At 44.7% G+C, this 21,204-nt stretch overlaps 1 protein-coding gene across 1 annotated transcript; it reads right to left on the bottom strand.

The window, feature by feature from the left end:
• Window positions 1-20,343: 20,343 nt before the first annotated feature.
• LOC147978456 (uncharacterized) lies at window positions 20,344-20,886 on the bottom strand. Its single transcript, XM_087514758.1, has one exon. It carries the CDS (start codon window positions 20,884-20,886, stop codon window positions 20,344-20,346), a length of 543 nt encoding a protein of 180 aa, XP_087370884.1.
• Between the last annotated feature and the right edge of the window lie 318 nt (window positions 20,887-21,204).

Below are 21,204 nucleotides of genomic sequence, written 5' to 3'. Positions count from 1 at the left end.
AATGTGGTCAAGGAACGACTTCCATCGGACATGGACTGTATGTGGAGAGGCTGATAGCTGGGTCCACGGCCGCAGCAAGGAAGTGCCTCCTTATTACATGGAAAATAATGATTCCTCCACCTGACAGCAGGGACCCACCGGACGGGCCACCGTATTTCGCGAAAAAAAACATTTCCCCCCTGACTGCTAGGACCTACCAGCTACATCTTCGCACGCAAGGAAGTACGTCCATATTATGAGCAAAAAAATGACTCGCCCCTTGATTGCTGGGACCCGCTAGCTACATCTTCGCACGCAAGGAAGTGCGTCCGGGCAAAAAAAACGATTCGCCCCCCTGACTGGTGGGACCCACCAGCTACATCTTCGCACGCAAGGAATTGCCTGAAAGTCGGGACCCGCCTGGTCGAAGCATACATAGCATTGTCATTCTGGTCGTGAACATGTACATACATACTGGTCGATGTAGAGGCGCGCACGTGTCGTAGTAGAGGCGCTCACATAGCATGTACACGTACGTACAACGGCCAGGGTGCAAGAAAGTAAATACGGCCACGTACGTACATACGGGCGGGGTCTCGAACGCCTACTCGCGCATACGTACGACCAGGGCTGGTGTACATGGCTGGGTCAGAACGGAGAAACTGCGTCATCATCGTGTTCAAGGGGAGGCAACGAAATGCGTCGTGTTCATGGGGAGGCAATGGAATGCGTCGTGTTCATCGAGAGGCAATGGAACGCGTGGGAGCCAACCGGCTTGGACAGAACAGGCGATGGAAACGAGGCCTGGTGTACCGCACAATGGAGGAAACGGCCTTGTGTTCGACCGACCACGTTCGAAACGGGATCATGTTCATCGGGAGGGGTCTGGCGTACCACGAAACGGAGGAAACGGACTTGTGTTGGACCTCCTATGGTCGAAACAGGGTCCTGTTGATTGGGAGGGGTGTGGCGTACCGCAAAACGGACGAAACAGACTTGTGTTGGAGCGCTACGGTCAAAACGGGGGTCCTGTTCATCGGGAGGGGTGTGGCGTTCCGCAAAACGGGACTCCACGAGATACTGTTCATCTCCACCGTCGACCTCCTCCAGCCTCCACGAGCTACTGTTCATCCACCGTCGACCTCCTCCAGCCCCCACATGCGACTGTTCATCCACGGGCTCCTGTTCATCCAGCCTCCACCGCGCGCTACTCCACCGGCTGCTGTTCAACCACCCCTCGACACGGGCTCCTGTTCAACCACCCCTCCACGGGCTACTGTTCATCCACCCCTCCACCGTCTATTGTTCATCCATCCCTCCACGGGGTCGTCCTGTTCATCCAGCCCTCCACGGGGTCCTGTTCATCCAGCCCCAACCGGCTCGATCGATCGGGGTCCTGTTCATCCAGAGGCAACACCACGGGGTCCTGTTCATCCACCCCTCCACCACTCACTGTTCATCCACCCCCCCCCCAATGCTCACTGTTCATCCAAACCCCCCTTGCAACGCTCACTGTTCATCCAGAGGCAGCATCGATCGACTTCAGTTAGCAACAATAGCGAAGGAATCGCTCGATCGCTCGGGTTCAGTAACGCGTAGCCTGCAGTGCAATCGCTCAGGTTCAGTTAGGCGACGCCTCACTCAGGTTCGATTAGAGCCCAATGCCTCGCACACACGTGTGTAAGTGTACGAGAGAAACGCGCATCGCTCGGCCCCCGACCACCCACCGTAACCGGGAACTCCCCGAAATTTTCCTCGCCCTCGCTTCTACCACGGTTTTTTCCGTCATGGACGACCCAAAGAATGTCATGCAGCTGCGTCTCCGGCCCGCCCAGGACAAAAAGCCCATTTTTTGTCATGATTTTTTGTCATAGAAGTAGGAGCCCACCACATCTATGATGATACTGGGTTTTGTCACAATTATCGTCATAGAAGTGTCATAAGTATGACAGAAAAAATTTCGTTCGGCCCAAAATGTCATGGATGTGTATTTTTTTTGTAGTGCAAGGACTATATCATACCAGCATGGTGAATAAATGAAAAAGTAAAAATAAAAAGCACACAATGCTCCAAGTTTTACGCATATCATGTGACGAATAAAAATATAGCTCCAAGTAAAATTACCGATGATCGTTAGAAGAAAGAGGGGATGCCTTCCGGGGCATCCCCAAGCTTAGTTGCTTGGGAGTCCTTGAATATTACCTTGGGGTGCCTCGGGCATCCCCAAGCTTAGGCTCTTGCTACTCCTTATTCCTTCATCCATCGTGATCTCACCCAAAACTTGAAAACTTCAATCACACAAAACTTAACAAAACCCTCGTGAGATCCGTTAGTATAATAAAGAAAATCACCACTTCAAGTAGTGTTGCAAACCCATTCATATTTTATTTTTGCATTGTACCTACTGTATTATAACTTCTCCATGGCTTATACCACTGATAAAATCGATAGTTTCATCAAAACTAGCCAAACAATGCATCAAAAATAGAATATGTCTCAAACAGGACAGTCTGTAGCAATCTGAACATCTACCATACTTCTGTAACTCCAAAAATTCTAAAAAAATCGAACAAGATAAAAAAACTTATATATAAGTATTGTGCAAAATATTTCTGAAACATTCGACGTTCCAGTAAAAAAGGAAAATTCACGTAGTACAGACAAACTTTCTGTTTTTTACTGCACACACCAAACAATCAATCTAATCATCCTAAAGGCAAATCTTGGCACATTATTTTTATAATACAATGGATTTGTACAAGGGGATAATTATTTTTTTTGAAAATTTTCTGTAATCAAGATTCAAAAAGTTTCCATGGGCATGAACAAAGTTCAAGGACGTCCCCCACATCAAAGATGTTTGTCTTTCTCACTTTCACTTTTCTTTTTGAAAAGTTTTAGGTTCCCCACTTTATGTTTTGTTTTTAAACTATATGAAAGCACTCAGCAGAAACAAATGACTCTCTAAAACTTCTGGGTTGTCTCCCTGGCAGCACTTTCTTTAAAGCCATTAAGCTAGGCATATAGTGCTCAAGTAATGGATCCACCCAAATCCCAAGGTATATCAAAGCCAATTTTAATTAACAATGATTTGTGATTTAGTAGTGAGCACAAAGTAACATACATCATGCAACAACGAAGTCTAACCCTCTTCCTATGCATTGGCATGTCATAAAAGAACAATTCATGCACACATAGTAAAGGCCAATACGTAGAATGAACAATTTCTTGTAATTTTATCGTGCTGGAAACGTAGAGAGGCGGAGATGTAGTTCCTCTCTCATAATAATTGCAAGTAGGAGCAGCAAGCACATGCATATTATATTTATCAAAATCATCATGTGCAATAGTAGAACACAACCTATCAATATAATCCTTAATAAGCGCAAACTTTTCCGATATAGTGTAATTCGGAGAATTCAAAAAGATAATAGGACTATCATGTGTGGGTGCAATAGCAACAATTTCTTTCATAACATAAGGAACTATAGCAAGTTCATCTCCATAAGCATCATTCATATTGGCAGCATGGCCACAAGCATAGCAAGCATCAATTTCATCAAAAATGGATATTTCAAACGAATCCAAGGGATCATAGCATTCATCTTTCGTTAAGCACGAAGGGAAATTAAACAATGTATGAGTTGAAGAGTTACTCTCATTAGAAGCTGGGCACGGGTAGCTAATCCGCTCTTCCTCCTTTTGTTCTTCGCTCTCCTCGTCATCTTTTTCATCTAATGAGCTCACAGTGTCTCAATTTCTTCTTCCATAGTTTCCTGCAAAATATTAGTCACTTCTTTGACAGCGGAGGCTTTCTCAATTGTAACATCCCAAAATTCTAAATTTTGGAATGTTATACTAATTAAATAGTTTTGATTGTTTGTATGATTGCTTGTTTGATTTGTTGTGTGAAACTGAGTGAAATTTGAAACTTTTTGAAAGTTAAATGAGAGGGAATAAAAGGACTTTCCCAAACTTCCATCTTGCACTTATGATCTCCATGAATTCAAATTTATTTCATCACAAAACCCTATAGTGAAGATGATATGACTTCTTCCATTTGAATAAATGAAAAGGGTTTTGAAAAGATTTGAATTTCATATGGAAATATTTCCAATTCAGAAACTTTATGCAACTCAATGATTTTCATGAGAGAAGATAAAATGACTTCTTCAAAACATATGAGATATGAGTTGGGAGTTTCAAATAATCAAATTTAAAAGTCCCTTTGAAATTATTTTTAATTTACAGTTATTTTTTTATTCAAATTATTTTTCTCCAAAAATAAAATATATGGAAATTAGGGTAAAATGATTCCCTACAGTAGAAAAATGAAGAGAAATAAGTTTGAAATTATTTTGGTATTTTAAAATATTTTTATTTGGTTTTTAAATGAACCAGAAGCACTCTTTGATTTATTTAAGTTTTTGTGGATTTTATTTGATGCTAGAAAAATCTTCAAGTGGTAGAAAATCTTTTTCTGAAAATTGTGATATATAATATGCCTATATATAATTTCTTTTATTACTAGTTGTTTATTCGTAAAATTATTTTTAAAAAAAATCCTTCCGCCGACTGGGCCGACCCAGCTCCAGCCAGGCCGCGGCCCAGCCCACCGCCTCGCCGTCCCCGAGCTCCCCGAGCAGGAGATCGGTCGCCGCACGCCGCCGCTCGCCGTGTCTGACCCGGGCACGCCTCCCGAGGTTCGCCATGCCCCCTCCCCCACGCCACCTTGCCCCCCCTCCTTAAATAGCATGCCTCGCCGCCCCTTCTATCCTCCTCGCGCCGCATCTCGCGCTGCCGATGCACACCGCCACTGCCGCAATCGCCGTCGACGCCGCTTCGCGCCGCTAGCCGTTGTCCCGCCTTGCCACACCATCCCCCCCTCGCTGGAGCAGCTGCCAATGCCTCGCCTCGCCGTCATCGGAGCACGCCGTCGCTGTCGAAAACCGAAATGCTAAAAAAACGCCCCGGTCCGGTATATTGTTTTAGTTCGGTTTTCCTCGATTTTCTTTTTAAAAAAATGATCGGTTCTATTTAACGAACGTTAGTTCGTTTAGTATCTTTAGTGAACAGATTTGTTAGATTAGTTTCTATTTGTGAGCGCTCGCTCGATAGACTTTTCTTTTTTTCTGTTTATTTACATCAGGGACCTATTCATGAATAAAAGTTTTACAATTTAGTCCCTGATTTTCAAACCCTCACAACTTTTACACCGTTAATCCAAATCGAACGAAACCAATGCCCACTTCTTCGTTATCATCCCCTCTGTTCAGATAACCAACTTAGACATATTTTTGAAAGATTAAAATTTGTTTTCAAACAGATTTGAATTCAAACTTCTTTTGTTCATAACTCGAGTTTTATAACTACGATTTAATTGATTCTTTCTGCTAATTAAAGCTCTTGACCTAAAATTTCTGATAAGACCAAATCCACCTAATTTTGGTACTTGTATTGGAAGTTTTCTGAGATCTTTTCTTCGATTCTTTTGCATGAGTGCTTATGTATGCAATTGCTTGCTTACGATAGATTGATCGGAGTGTGACGAGTAGAACTATCACGAGTTATGAGTGCGACGAATCTTCATCAACAGTACAAGGAAAGTTCACACTTTGATCATACTTTTCATACCCAGTTTTTATGCATTAGTTTCATCCTGAAAGATTGCATGAGTAGGATTGGGAACTTGGGTAATGTTATGTAGTTGATGAGGTAGGAACCTATTGTCCTTTATCAACCCTGGGAACATACGTTATGCTCATACTTCCTTGCTATGCTCGTAGACGTGGATTGGTATGTGAGATTCATGAAAGTTGCGAGAGTAATATTATCTAAGGGAAACTTAAGGTGGCTACTTTAATACACATCTGGGTGGATTGGTTGGGGCACCCTGGGGATACCAGTGGATTGCCCGGACACCTGGGAATCTTGTGTTGTCCTAGGAGATCCTAGGGTTACCGTGTGATCGTCGTGTGGCTTGCCACCCATGCTCAAAGGGATCATAAGATTATTCATGCTAGAAACTTCCGTGTGCAGCCACAAGCCATTATGGTCTCTGGCATAGTTGAGTAAGTTGTGGGAAACCTTTCCATGATGGGCTAGCAGATGTAGGGGATTGTAGGTGTATGATGTCTACTACGCAACCTTCTCCTTGTAGGCGTTGTTGGGCCTGCTGGTGCACAGGTTTGTAGGACAGTAGCAAATTTCCGTCAAGTGGATGACCTAAGGTTTGTCAATCCGTAGGAGGCCTAGGATGAATATGGTCTCTCTCAAGCAACCCTGCAACCAAATAACAAAGATTCTCTTGTGTCCCCAACACACCCAATACAACGGTAAATTGTATAGGTGCACTAGTTCGGCGAAGAGATGGTGATACAAGTGCAATATGGATGGTAGATATAGGTTGTTGTAATCTGAAAATATAAAAACAGCAACGTAACTAATGATAAAAGTAAGCGTAAATGGTATTGCAATGATAGGAAACAAAGCCTAGGGTTCGTACTTTCACTAGTGCAAGTTCTCTCAACAATAATAACCTAATTGGATCATATAATTATCCCTTAACATGCAACAAAGAGTAACTCCAAAGTCACTAATAGCGGAGAACAAACGAAGAGATTGTGGTAGGGTACGAAACCACCTCAAAGTTATTCTTTCCAATCAATCCGTTGGGCTATTCCTATAAGTGTCACAAACAGCCCTAGAGTTCGTACTAGAATAACACCTTAAGACACAAATCAACCAAAACCCTAATGTCACCTAGATACTCCAATGTCACCTCAAGTATCCGTGGGTATGATTATACGATATGCATCACACAATCTCAGATTCATCTATTTAACCAACACATAGAACCTCAAAGAGTGCCCAAAGTTTCTACCGGAGAATCACGACGAAAACGTGTGCCAACCCCTATGCATAGGTTCATGGGCGGAACCCGCAAGTTGATCACCAAAACATACATCAAGTGGCATGTGATATCCCATTGTCACCACAGATACGCACGGCAAGACATACATCAAGTGTTCTCAAATCTTTAAAGACTCAATCCGATAAGATAACTTCAAAGGGGAAACTCAATCCATTACAAGAGAGTAGAGGGGGAGAATAAACATAAGATCCAACTATAATAGCAAAGCTCGCAATACATCAAGATCGTGCCAAATCAAGAACACGAGAGAGAGAGAGAGAGAGACAGATCAAACACATAGCTACTGGTACATACCCTCAGCCCCGAGGGTGAACTACTCCCTCCTCGTCATGGAGAGCGCCGGGATGATGAAGATGGCCACCGGTGAGGGTTCCCCCCTCCGGCAGGGTGCCGGAACAGGGTCCCGATTGGTTTTTCGTGGCTCTGGAGGCTTGCGGCGGCGGAACTCCCGATCTAATCTCTGTTCTGGTAGTTTTTGGATACGTAGGTATATATGGGTGAAAGAAGTACGTCGGTGGACCGAAGGGGGGCCACGAGGCAGCGGGGCGCGCCCCCACCCTCGTGGGCACCTCCCTTCTTTCCTGACGTGCACTCCAAGTCCATCGGGTGGCTTTCCTTTCAAAAATATCTTCTCCAGTTGATTTCGTTCCGTTTCGACTCCGTTTGATATTCCTTTTCTTCGAAACACTGAAATAGGCAAAAAAACAGCAAATCTGGGTTGGGCCTCTGGTTAATAGGTTAGTCCCAAAAATAATATAAAAGTGGAAAATAAAGCCCAATAATGCCCAAAACAGTAGATAATATAGCATGGAGCAATCAAAAATTATAGATACGTTGGAGACGTATCAGTGTACCGGCCCAACTATCGGTTAAGGGGACCTCTTCTGAAAGACTGTGTCTCGATCATCCGTTTCTCAAACATCATGTAGTGCGAGAAATTCAATGGAGGAGATCGAGTCTTGTGGGGAAAAGTGCGCAAACCTCTGCAGAGTGTACAAACTAATCATGATTAGCCGTGTCCCCGGTTATGGACATCTTGAGTATCTAGTACTTGAATTATTGATTTGATCTCATCACTTTACTTAATTAATTTTGTTGGGTTATAACTATTATTTTGGGATTGAATTGGGGTTACCTTCTCAATATTTTTCAACAAACTTTGTAGTTAAATAAAATATATTCCTTTGTTGTAGGGAAAAATTAGCTTTATGCAAAAATTAAACTTAGAGCCTCCACCAGCCAAATATGCATATAGAGATAGACAATTCTCATTATTCTTCTATTGTGTGAATTTGCCAATACATTCAATGTACTGACCTACATGGCTGCAATGTCTCATGTTGCAGGAATTTTACAACGAGTAAGTGATACGTTAGGGTTACGATGTCTACACTCAACCTTGCCATTGGTGTTGTTGGGACTCCACAACTTTCTTGTTACTTCCGCCATATGGATTGAGGTAATAGTATTTATGTTACTTTATACATGTGATTTACCTCTGTTATAAATCCTCGAGTACTGTGTGTGTCAGCATATCGATCTAGGGATGACACTTAAGCACAGAGACTTGACTGTCTGAGGTCGGGTCGCTACAAGATGGTATCAGAGCACATGTTGATTGTAGGACGTGACCCCAAGAAACTGGCAAGCCCATAGGAAAAAAATTCTCTAAACCTTTATTTTCAAAAGATCTTTTACATCTCTTCTTTTCTGAGCTTTATCAAATATTCCCTTTTAGTTAGATTATACCCCTTTCCCCTTTTGACCACACGAAGATTCGACTGATGGGACCACTCCAAGAAGTGCTAGATATCGGACAACTAAGACCACTTTGGAATGAAGAGGATTTTACCGTGCATTATAGTAATGAAACTACAACAGTTGAAGACACCGAAGACTAGGATAATTTGAAGGCTCTGAAGAATTTCCAGATTAGTGTGACCTAGGAAGGCTACCCTGATGGAACTTGTCAGACTATTGAAGCTGTCAATACCCGAGATCAAGGTGTGTCGGAGAAAGACCAGGAAAAAGGAGCGTTACAACTCAAAGTTTTTTTCAAGAAAACCCTAAGGCAGGAGATATCAACTATGGAATGATAGCTCATGGCAATGACAAAGGGCAGAAACACGGCTAACCATGATGTTACCGCCCGCTTATGCTATTGTCACCATGCTGAGTTAAGCATGCATTTCTTTGGAAGGATTGGATGACAAAAAGGACTAATGGAGCACCTATCAGCAAAAGATGAAGTTTTAGCCTTAGCTGGTGTATCGCCAGGATCTGGAGTATTACATCAAGAATTTTAAGATGGACCTGCAGGAAGCCGAATTTGACAAGGAAGCATTTCATGAAGAACTCGGGACCAGAAGCTGAAAGTAGCCAAGCTGGAGGAACAAAACCTCGAGATGTCGGAGATTCATCAGGAACCGAAGGACAGTAGGACCATGGTTCATGCCAAGGATGTTTAAACCAAGAAGTTTGGAATGCAACTCCAGAAATATTAAAGGACGTCACGAGAGACTTCGCGTCAATGGAGATGATCTGGCAAAAGAACTTGCGAAGGATAAGCACGATCGGAAGAAGCCATCGGAGGCATGAGCAAGACTTGAAGAGTTTGGCGACTTTGAAGACTTATTGACCTTTAGAAGACCAAACCCCTGTTATATGCCTACGTTAGACGCGACGATTGTGAGTTGTCATTTGTTTGATGTTTTTCCGACAGCCACAAATAAAGTATGTTGCTTCAAACAATTGTTTGTATTGTGTGTATCCCTCCCTATTTCTCTTATCTCAACCCAAAACCCTTGGAACCAATAGGGGATGAATGGAGATGAACTCATATTTTCTGGACCGATGACTCAATTGGAGACGGACCGATGGATTCAGAACATGGAAGATCACATGAAGAATAACACTATAGCCGGAAAGGATATGGCCTGGCATGCTCTTTAGTGCTTTGAAAGAGGTGCTGCTATTTGGTGGAGGATGTACCAAACCATCAATGGATGGCAAGGAGTAACCACTTGGAAATAATTTAAGTTGACTCTGCAAAGGTCTCGTCTTGTGTCGTAGAAATTGAAGCCTTATGGAAATGATATGAAGAAACCTTGTGCCTGCAAGCTCTATGGAGAAATAGGACACAACCATAAAGAACACAAGGATGAATGCCCTCATTGTGAACAAAGTCACCCAGCTGAAGAATGCCCAACTAGGCAGATTACTTGTTGCTTGTGTGAATGGACTACCCACTACACTGCTCAGTGTCAAATTTACCCCATAGTACAAAGAACCACCCAGGAGAAGAAAGAAGCAATGAAAGGAGCCCTCATGGAAATTTTCAAAGAACCTGTGATGAAGGAAGAGGTGGAGGACACACCCGAAGAGGACCCAATTAAACCATGCACCAAGTCTTGCTATTCATGTGGGGAAGAAGGACACATCTCCCAGAATTGTCTGAAGGGGGATCTAGTAGCATTCCAAGACAGTGGAAGTAGAGTATGACCCACAGGAAATAGAAGCCCTGATTGGCATGGAAAAGTCCAGGAAGAGAAATAGATTGGATTCCAGGAAGGGCCTAAGTCATATCACCTGTTTCAGGTGCAAGAGTTAGGGCACTACTTCAGCGGTTGCCCAAAAAGGAAGCCGATGACCCAAGGAGACTTTGTAATCACAAGGAAACCTCGAGACTTGTCGGAAGTAATATGTTTCCGCTGTAATGAAGCAGTGCACTTTGCCAGAGATTGTCCCAATGAGAAGGAGGCCTGTGCTAAATAGTTAAGTTTGCAACAAAAAAAGAAATATAGTAGTAGTAGTGGGAACATTTCTTTTATAATGAGGTGTTGAGTTGAGGCATGTAATGGAAATGCAGGAGATTGTAATAATTTGTGAATCAATAAAGTTGGCATCGTTGGTACTGATTTGGATTTTAGGAGTTGTTACTCTATGAAGAAGGATTTTGACCATTTTCGAGGATATGAGAAATATGGTCTATGGAAGGATTTTTGAAATTCCAAGGGTGGTAGTACCCTGTGAGGACACTTGACCCCTGGAAAAGATAATGGCATTCCACGGAGTGGACTTCGGACAAAATAAGTACGAGTTTTATCTCAATATGTGGGATACCCCAAGAATGTGAAGGGATGAAGTACTATTTGCATATAAAGGAGGTATAATGTTGGTAACATGGAGCAATTTAACTCCATGAGTCTGAGTAATCACATCTTAGTTTGGTACTGATAGAAGGAAGAGAGCCAGTAAAATTGGATGGATTTAAGAATGCTATGAAGCTGGATGTACGGATAATGACCAGTTCCCCCCCCCCCCCCCCGATGATGAGTTCAAGGCTTACAAGTGATTAGATGGGCCATAACCCACAGGCTCCAGGACCTGCCAAGAAGCAAGCACACTCTTGCTGAAGGAAAAACCCTAGAAGAAGATACGATTTTATCGTCAGACAATCTTATAGGAGTAACACAAAACCTGAGAGTTGTGAAGAAACGATAGATGTTTGTTTGGCTTGCAGAATCAATGGATTTTTCTGAACTTATTTCATCGACAAGAGAAATTCTGCAATGCTTGTGAGGATGACTGAGTGTTAGAATACGAGATTCGCTAAACCATATACAAGGTAATGATTTGGGTGCGGAATGGATTGATCACCATACCGACTTACTCTTATTATTCGCCTCTATTGTATGGGATGGTAAATCTGAGTGACTTGCCCATAGTAGAGCGACGACGATCAAAACCTTGTTTGAACCTTAGAATGGTATGACAATTTCCCTTGTACAAGGCAACTGTTGCCAATCGTAGGTCATACGGTGAGATTGAAGCCCAGACCCATTTCCTGCAGGAGAAACCATAAATTGATGAGCACCATGAGATATCGATAGTTGTTTAGTATTGGCGCCAGACCCATCATCTAAGAAGACCCAGTCATAGAAGAACCTTAACAAGATGAAAGGACACAAGAATTGAGGAAAAGGTAATGCCACTACCGGGAGCGGCCAGAGTAGGAATTCTCCTGAAGATCTCAGAAGGCTGACCCTGTCAACAATAAGGATGGAGTATATGAGTTTTTGATGGAACCGTAACCATGTTTCTAAGGGTGGTAGAACCCCAGACATTCATAACAATTAAGGAATTTTGAGAAAATCCCCGAACCTAACCTATTTCTTTCTAGCCTCTCCGAATCTCGAGGGCGAGATTCATTTTAAGGGTGGTAGGTTTGTAACATCCCAAAATTCTAAATATTGGAATGTTATACTAACTTGGAATGCCTCTCGAGGTTCGTCGTGCCACCTCCCACACACCACCTTGCCCCCCCTCTTAAATACCGTGCCCCGCCGCCCCTCCTCTCCTCCTCACGCCGCATCTCACGCCACCGCTGCACGTCACCGCTGCCGCAACCGCCGCTCGCCGCTAGTCCCGCTCGCCGCTGTCCCGCCTTGCCGCACCACCCCGCCCTTGCCGGAGCAGCCGCCAACGCCTTGCCTCGCCACGCCGTCGTGGGAGAACGCCGTCGCCCGTCGAAAACCGAAACAGTAAAAACCGCCCCGGTCCGGTTTACTGTTTTAGTTCGGTTTTCCTCGGTTTTCTTTAAAAAACGATCGGTTCTATTTAACAAACGTTAGTTCGTTTAGTATCTTTAGTGAACAGATTCGTTAGATTAGTTTCTGTTAGCGAGCGTTCGCTCGATAGATCAGTGTCACGACCGCCTTTCCAATAAAACATTTATTGAAAAGCCGATCTTTGCATTGACCAGTACAGAAGAATTCTTCTTACTGGCAGACAAAACCTTGATACAGAAATCCAGTAGTACTAATATTATACATGATTGAGCTGAGGATGCTCAACAAATTATTACAAGCATGCCCATATTATGCATAAGGGCGGATATGGCACAAGGGTGGGGTGGCATAACTACTGACTCGCAATAAAGGTGGTGGTGGATATGTCATAGTGAAGTGGGTGACATGACTCTGAAATCTTACAGCTCATCAAGCGACGGAGTGTGGCTTGATGATTTATTTGGGTGGCGGAAGCGTGTATGATACAAGTGAACAACTCCAGGGTCGAACGTGACTGACTGGGACTCCTCTAGGCGTCGGACTCGCTATCGAACTCTTCATCCATAAGATCGCCTTCGTCAACATCTGGCCAAATCAACAAGCCAGGTGAGTACTTTGAATGTACTGGCAAGACAGTTCGGACATAAGATATAACAAATGTAAACATGATGCACATGAGCAGGTTAGTATGCACAATCAAATAATAGAATTGCACTGCACGATAAATAAGGGGAAATCAGGCGGTAGTCCTCCCGAAATCCCAGTAAAAATAACTGGAGACCGATCGGGTGTCTGAAGCGACGCCTCGAAAGGTAAAAATAAAATTAACATGCCGCAGTCGGGCGTCGAGGCAACACCACATAAAGGGCTTATATTGAAAAGTGAATAACAGGACGTGCCACAGTCCGGCGTCTAGGCGACACCTGGGAAAGGGCTTATAATGAAAATAAATAACAATGGTGCCACAGTCGGACGTCTGAGCGACATCGCATAAAGGGCTTATATCAAAAGTAAATAACAATGATGCCACAGTTGGACGTCTGAGCGACATCGCATAAAGGGCTTATAATTTATCATTCGAATTTAAGTAGCTCATGAATTCAAATCATCACAAGGGAATACTCAGCTCATGATAATAAACTAGTTACTCCATTCACATGAATAACCTTCAACCGAGTTTACCACTCTCGGTTGTATGTTTATACTCCGGAGACTGTCACCGGGGTTGGCACTGAGATTTGACACTGAGACTGACACTGACACTGAGTTGATGTCCAAGTCCTTAATCGTGGACATGGATACTCGAATGATTTTTGACTCTACAGAGTTTGTACTCTTTAACCATAGCCAACGGATTTGAGTAGTCACAAGGACTAGTTCCGTTTACGGTGTTTTAGAAGAAACACGTCTAACCAGTACACACCCATTCCACCTTCTGTTGCCAGGAATCACCCTCGGCAACGTTCAAGAAAAACCTTAAGACGGGGACGCCACAACCTCGATAGCATGGGATCAAATTTATATCGTGCGCTCTAAGGGGTGCCCCCCTCTCGGTCCCAACCGGAAACACCCATGCCCCCTGACCGAATGACTGGCTTTAATCCAGGGCCATGGAACCCTCAACACGGCCCCTCTGTTTGGTGTGTACCAGGAAAGAGGTTTGCAACTTACTAAACCGCACTCTTTGCAGAACACATGTGGCAGCACGAAGGGAAAACGAACGGGATCGAGACTTGACCCATGTTGAAACTGGAGTTCACGGTTGACATAGAACTGGCATGCTTCAACAATACCAGCCTGCAACCCATCATGTCACCACATGATCGTGATACCTCATCATCATAAGAACACATCAACTTCGAAGCTCACCGGTAGCTTGCCTTGCATGCATATGACATTCACAAATGATTATATAAACATGCCATGAGAACACTACTCGAGCAAACATGCAAAACACTCATCATATCAAAGGTTCAAACATGCTTGCCTGGTTCGGAGAAGTCGGAGTCTAGCTCGGCGAAGTACGCGTCTCGCTTACTCCTCCCGGTATCTACGTATTTAAAGAAAAACCGGATACTACATAAATACCGTGCGTGCACAAAAAGTATCCCAAATATTTTTCAAATAAATATGAGAAAAAACTAGACAGAAAAATAAAGATGACAGAAAAAGTTTCAAGTTAAAATCATCTTATGTTTAAAAGTTATAAGAGTTTTGGTCCAAGGACCTTTCTGTAATGAAACAGAAAGTTTCCAGGGTTTTCTTTGTAAAAACAGAAAACGTTTCAGTTAAGAACACGCCAGCCTAGAGGGGAAGATGTATTTTTCCCAAAGGCGTTTTCAAAAAACGATTCAAAAAAGAGAAAAAGCTGACGGGGGGTTCCACCCGTCAGGTTTGAATGTTTTAAAGGGGGAAACAGAGCGCGCCGGCGCCCGAAGCTTGCGGTGGTCGCCGGTGGCGATCCACGGCGAGTTAGGGGAGGTGAAGGTACCTACGTGATCAGCGTGCCCTCCCGTGTCTGTGGGTGGTGGAGGTGGTCGTCGGCGAGCACCACGTCGACGGTGGCCTCTACTCCGGCGGACGGCGGCTCGGGTGATGTTGGATCTCGTCGGGGAAGGCTGCAAGGGCCAAATTGAGGCGCGGGTTAGGTGACTGGGTGCCCTAGGAGGTTATGGGCAGGGTTAGAGAGGTGGGGGAGCCCTCACTGGCGTGGATCGTGCCGGAGCTCGAATCGGACCGGGGCGGCCGGAGACGGAGAAGGAGACCTCCTCGCGGTCCTTCTGTCGGCTTGGAGAGGCTCTGGTGAAGTGGAGTGACTGGCGCTGGTCGAAGGCGAGCTCGGGGTGGCTATTTATAGCCGGCCCGAGGCGGTGCCCGAGAACGGGATAACACCGGCGTCGATTACGGTGAGTCGGTGACCGGACGGGTGGATTAGGTGGCTGGGCATCAGCGTGGAGGTATACTGGTTCCACTCACACGCTAACCTTGATGGGATTAGGCCTGCTCCGTGGTCTCGACGGAACGGCGCTCCGCGGACCGGTCGGCGGCAGAGAGCACGCCCTGAGCACGCCAGGCCACGGCGACGGTGCTGCGGTGCATGTAGGGGAGCAGACGGCCACGCGGAGGCCTCGGGTGGTTTGGGAGGTGCCGGACGGCGCCAAAAGTTGCTGATGCGCCCTGTCAGCCGCCACGGGTGGCCCTGCCACCGCAGAGGTTGCCGGCGTCGGCGAGGCACGCTGCCACCGACACCTGCGCCCGTCCAAGAGAGCGTGCGGCGCTCTGGATAAGGAGGAGGAGCAGTGCACAAGGTGCCAAGCATGCACTGGTGAGATCAATGCCAAGTCTCTGAAGAAAACGACACTGACGGCCGACTGAATACTGAAGAAATCTGAATTTTACTGAAACTGAACAGCAACAGTGCCTGCCAGGTGTTCGATAGAATGATTTTGGCATGTGCAAAATTTTCCTTGAGCTCATCTTTGGTGGGATGGCCTCTCAGTGCACCTGGGGGCTGCCTGATTTTTGGTAGAATTTTTGGGGAAAGAAAAATATGAATTTCACCAAAAATGATGAATCTGGTCCAAACTTGCAGTGGGCAAATTTTGAAATATTTGAACTGAGGAAGAGTGGATCAAGATGGATCTTGGTTGGGGGTGCTAAGGACTAGCCAGAGGAGTTGGCTTGGGATCAAAACTCAAAAGAAATCTGGTACTTCCTTTGTAAACCACCTAGGTCCATAAACAAAAACAGAAATGGTTTTAGGGTTAAAATAAATGAAATAAAAATCCAAAATGGGTTGAACTTGCTAGGATTGGCTACTTGACTTGTCCCAAAGTGGAGGGAGAGGTTATGGAGGGCAGATGTCAAAATGAGACATGGTAAAAGAGGGTAAATTTTTGAAATGAGAGGAGGATAAACCCAAAATCCTTAGGGTTTTCCTTTTAGTAGAAAAGATTTAAAAATAAAAATTTTGTAGAAACCATATAAAGTGAAGAGCTCTCAAGGCCAAAAGTCCAAGTTGAGAAGAGTATCAAAATATTTGTCATGAAAGTTTTGAGAGGGAGAGGTTTAAGAAAAAATTTAAATGGCTTCCAAAAATTTAAATAGTCTCCTCCAAATCAAATAAAGTTTTTGATAAAAACCAAATAAAAAATTTTGGAGTGTCACAACACCTACCCCCTTAAGAAAAATCTCGTTCCCGAGATTTCAGTTGATCCTCAAACAGGTGTGGGTGTTCTGCCCGAAGAAAATCCTCTCTTTCCCATGTTGCCTCATCTTCGGTGTGATTGCTCCACTGAACTCTAAAAACTTAATTGTTTTCTGACGGGTCCTCCTTTCAGACTCCTCTAATATCTTTATTGCACGCTCCCTGTAGGTGAGGTCTGGTTGCACGTCAATGTTCTCATGTGACACCTGCTTCTCTGGGTTGCTTACACATTTCCTCAACTGTGAGACGTGGAATACGTCGTGGACGTCTGACAGCTCCTTGGGCAGGTCTAGCTGGTAGGCTACGGTGCCTCTCCATGCAACCACGCAGAAGGGTCCAATAAATCTTGGTGCTAGCTTTCCTTTCACCTTGAACCGTTGCAGGCCCCTCATAGGGGATACTCGCAGGTAGACATATTCACCGGGTTCAAAGCTGACTTCACGGTGCTTCTGATCGTAATAGCTCTTTTGTCGACTTTGCGCTGTCTTGAGTCGGTCCCTGATGAGTCTAACTTTCTCTTCAGCTTCCTTGAGCATGTCCGGGCCGAAGATACGGCTGTCTCCTGTCTCTGACCAATTTAATGGGGTACGACACCTCCGTCCGTACAGGGCTTCAAAGGGTGCCATTTGTAGGCTGGGTTGGTAACTGTTGTTGTATGCGAACTCGGCATATGGCAGGCTTTCTTCCCAACTGGTACCATAGGTGAGGACACATGCTCTCAGCATGTCCTCTAGAATTTGGGTGGTAGGCTGTACTGAATGCTAGCTGAGTTCCCAGAGCCTGTTGTAAATGATCCCAGAATTTCGAGACGAACTGAGTGCCTCTGTCAGATATTATAGTCTTTGGAACTCCATGCAGACAAACTATACGGGAGAGATAAATCTTGGCAAGTTTCTGAGTGGTGTGGGTTGTCTTCACTGGAATGAAATGTGCCACCTTGGTTAATCTATCGGTGATGACCCATATGGCATCATTCCCGCGTTGTGACCGAGGTAGTCCGACAATGAAATCCATCCCTATTTCGTCCCATTTCTACTCAGGTATCATGTTTTGTTGCAGTAGTCCGGATGGTTTTTGGTGCTCAGCTTTTATGCGTTGACAAGAATCGCAACATGCAATGAAGGTGGCTATATCCCTCTTCATACTGTGCCACCAAAATCTTTCCTGAATGTCCTTATACATTTTGGTTCCTCCAGGGTGGATCGAATATGGAGCGGTGTGGGCTTCGGTCAGGATTTGCTGTTTAAGGTCCTCTATATTTGGCACGCAAAGTCTGTCTCCGTACCATAGTATTCCCTCATCGTCTATGACGAATTCCGAGGCCTTGTCCATACTCACTTTTCTTTTTATGCCTTCGATGCTGGGGTGTCCATGTTGAGCTTTCTTAACCTGCTCCACAAGGGTGGGTTGTACTTCCAAATTTGACACAGTGCCTTCCGTGACCATCATCAAGTTGAGTTTAGCGAACTCCTGCCGAAATTCAGGTCTCAAGCCTTGCAGACTGTTGTCGTCCGAGCTGGGGTTTCGAATGAGAGCATCTGCCACTACGTTTGCTTTTCCTGGGTGGTAGTGGATGCCAACATCATAGTCTTTCACTAATTCCAACCAGCGTCGTTGCCGCAAATTTAGCTCTGGCTGTGTGAAAATATATTTGAGACTTTTGTGGTGCGTATATATTTCACAACGATTCCCAAGCAAAAAGTGTCTCCACTCCTTGAGTGCATGAATGACTGCTGCCAATTCTAAGTCATGAGTGGGATAATTTTCTTCATGCTTTGGAAGTTGCCTTGAAGCGTATGCGACAACCTTGCCTTCTTGCATCAGCACACATCCGAGGCCTTTCCGGGATGCGTCACAATACACTTCAAAACTTTTGTGTATGTCTGGTATAACCAACACTGGTGATGTTGTTAATTTCTTCTTGAGTTCTTGGAAACTCTTCTCGCATGCTTCAGTCCATACAAATTTCTTGTCCTTCTTGAGTAACTGTGTCATTGGTTTTGCTATGGTGGAGAACCCTTCAATAAACCGTCGGTAGTATCCTGCCATTCCCAAGAAACTTCGTACATCCGTTACACTGGCTGGTGGTTTCCAGCCAAGTACGGCCTTGACTTTTTCTGGGTCTACGGCAACACCTTCTTGGGTTAGAACATTGCCTAGAAAGCCGACCTGTCTTAACCAAAATTCACATTTGCTGAACTTGGCGTATAATTGGTGCTTCCTTAATTCTCCCAGTACAATCCTGAGGTGTTCTGCATGCTCTTCTGGTGTCTTAGAGTATACCAGAATATCGTCAATGAAGACCACAACAAATTTGTCCATAAATTTCATAAACACTTTGTTCATGAGGTGGACAAAATATGCGGGGGCATTTGTTAGTCCAAACGGCATTACTGTAAACTCATATAGTCCGTATCTGGAGGTGAATGCTGTCTTAGGGATATCTTCTGTCCGTACTTTTAATTGATGATATCCTGACCTTAAATCAATTTTTGAGAAAACCTTGGCTTGTGCGAGCTGGTCAAATAAATCATTTATCTGTGGCATCGGATATTTATTTTTGATGGTGACCATATTAAGTGCTCGATAGTCTATGCATAATCTCAGTGTCCCATCCTTTTTCTTGGCAAATAATACTAGCAAACCCCAAGGTGAGGAGCTGGCTCGTATAAATCCTTTGTCCAGCAATTCTTTTATTTGCTTCTTTAATTCTACCAACTCGGAGGGTGCCATCCTGTAGGGTTTCTTGTAGATGGGGGTGGTTCCAGGTGCTAGTTCAATGCTGAACTCTATCTCCCGGTCTGGCGGCATGCCTGGCAGTTCTTCGGGAAAAACGTCGGGGAACTCGCACACCACTGGAACTTTGCTTAACTCTGAGGTGTCCACCTTGTTCAATCTTGGTTGTCGTGATCCTGGTCTTTCTTGGGCTGCGAATTTTATTGTCTTCCCGTGATGGTGAGTGAGAATAACAGTCCGATTGAAGCAATCGATAAATCCCTTGTTGGTGGTTAACCAATCCATTCCTAGGATAACCTCCAGTCCTTTATTTTCCAATACGATGAGGTTTGCTTGGAATTTTAGCCCTCTGAGCTCAATAACCACACCTGGACAGTAACTCTGAGTGACTTGCTTATTCCCAGGGGACTTGATGATCATGGATTTTCCAAAGGGAGTATCGAAAAATCATGTTGCAAAGCAAAACTCTTCGAAATGAACGAGTGAGAAGCTCCAGAATCAAACAAAACCATGCCAGGTATTGTGTTGACAGGGAGCGTACCGAGTACGATATCTGGGGCATTCTGTGCTTCCTCCTTGGTCACATGGTTCAGGTGACCCTTCTTGTGATTATTGTTGGGGTTGAAGTTGTTGCGCTTGGGTGCTGAATTGTTCCCATTGTTGTTTGGTTTTGGGGCCGAGTTTCTTGGCTTTGGACACTGTTTCGCATAGTGCCCTTCCTCTCCACAAGCGTAGCAAGTGACGCCTGGGTGATACGTAAAATCCTTGTCCCTTGCGTGAAAATTTTTGATTGGCCGCGGAACATTGGTTGTGGGTCGGTTTGCTCCAGTCTTCTGAGGTTCAGTCTTGTGCCGGCTGTTGCGAGCATGTGTGACCTGGTCCCTTTTCCGCTTGCGAAATTCCTCCAAGCTGTGGCGCTAATTCTCCAATGTAATGGCCTTGTCCACAAGCGTTTTGAAGTCCGGGAAGGTGTGTACGACCAGCTGGCATTTAAGTGCTGGTTCCAGACCATCCAGAAACTTCTCCATCTTTTTGTCCTCCGTCATGCGTTCTTCGTTGGCATAACGAGATAATAGGGTAAACTGACTATTGTAGTCAGTCACTGTCATACTCCTCTGCTTGAGGTCGTCAAATTCCCTTTTCTTGATCTTCATAATGCTTCTGGGAATGTGCGCCCCACGAAATCCTTCTTTAAAATATTCCCATGTGATACTATTTTCATCGGGGTGCATGTGCAGGAAATTCTCCCACCATGACGCGGCTGCTCCCGTGAGATAGTGAGGTGCATAAAGTACCTTCTCACGGTCTGAGCACTGTGCAATAATCAGCTTCCTCTCAATGTCTCGAAGCCAATCATCAGCCTCAAGAGGTTTATCAGTATGAGAGAACGTTGGGGGACGCGTCTTCTGTAATTCAGACAATTTAGAGTGCTGCTGATAAGGCTCACGATGATTCCCCATATTGATAACATGGTTCATCATTTCCTGGTGCTACTGCTGGCTTTGCTCATAAAGGCGGCATACTTGAGTAAATGATGTCTCACTGCCTTGCTGACTTGACTGTCCCTGTGTGAAGTTGTTGCTTGTCTGAGCACCATAGTTTTCTTCCGGTGGTTATGGCATGGAACGAGTCCAGGGACGAGGCATTTTTCACTCTGGGGGTAATTTTGCAAACTCATGAGAAAATTGAGTCATAAAAATAAATAATTTTGTAAAGGCGGGAATTTCAAGAACTTCAACATTTTTCAAGAAAACACTTGATCGCGCGTGGAGAAGGAC

This window comes from Triticum urartu, chromosome 3A, assembly GCF_056163025.1.
Source record: "Triticum urartu cultivar PI428250 chromosome 3A, HENAU_Tu73, whole genome shotgun sequence".
In the NCBI taxonomy this organism is placed as follows: domain Eukaryota; kingdom Viridiplantae; phylum Streptophyta; class Magnoliopsida; order Poales; family Poaceae; genus Triticum; species Triticum urartu.
The sequence above is the reverse complement of the archived record's forward strand: the minus strand, read 5'-3'. Positions and strand labels throughout refer to the sequence as shown.

What these genes read in the sequence shown, in the direction of transcription:
- LOC147978456 (XM_087514758.1), bottom strand. Translation starts at nt 20,886, where the DNA reads ATGGGGAATCATCGTGAGCCTTATCAGCAGCACTCTAAATTGTCTGAA.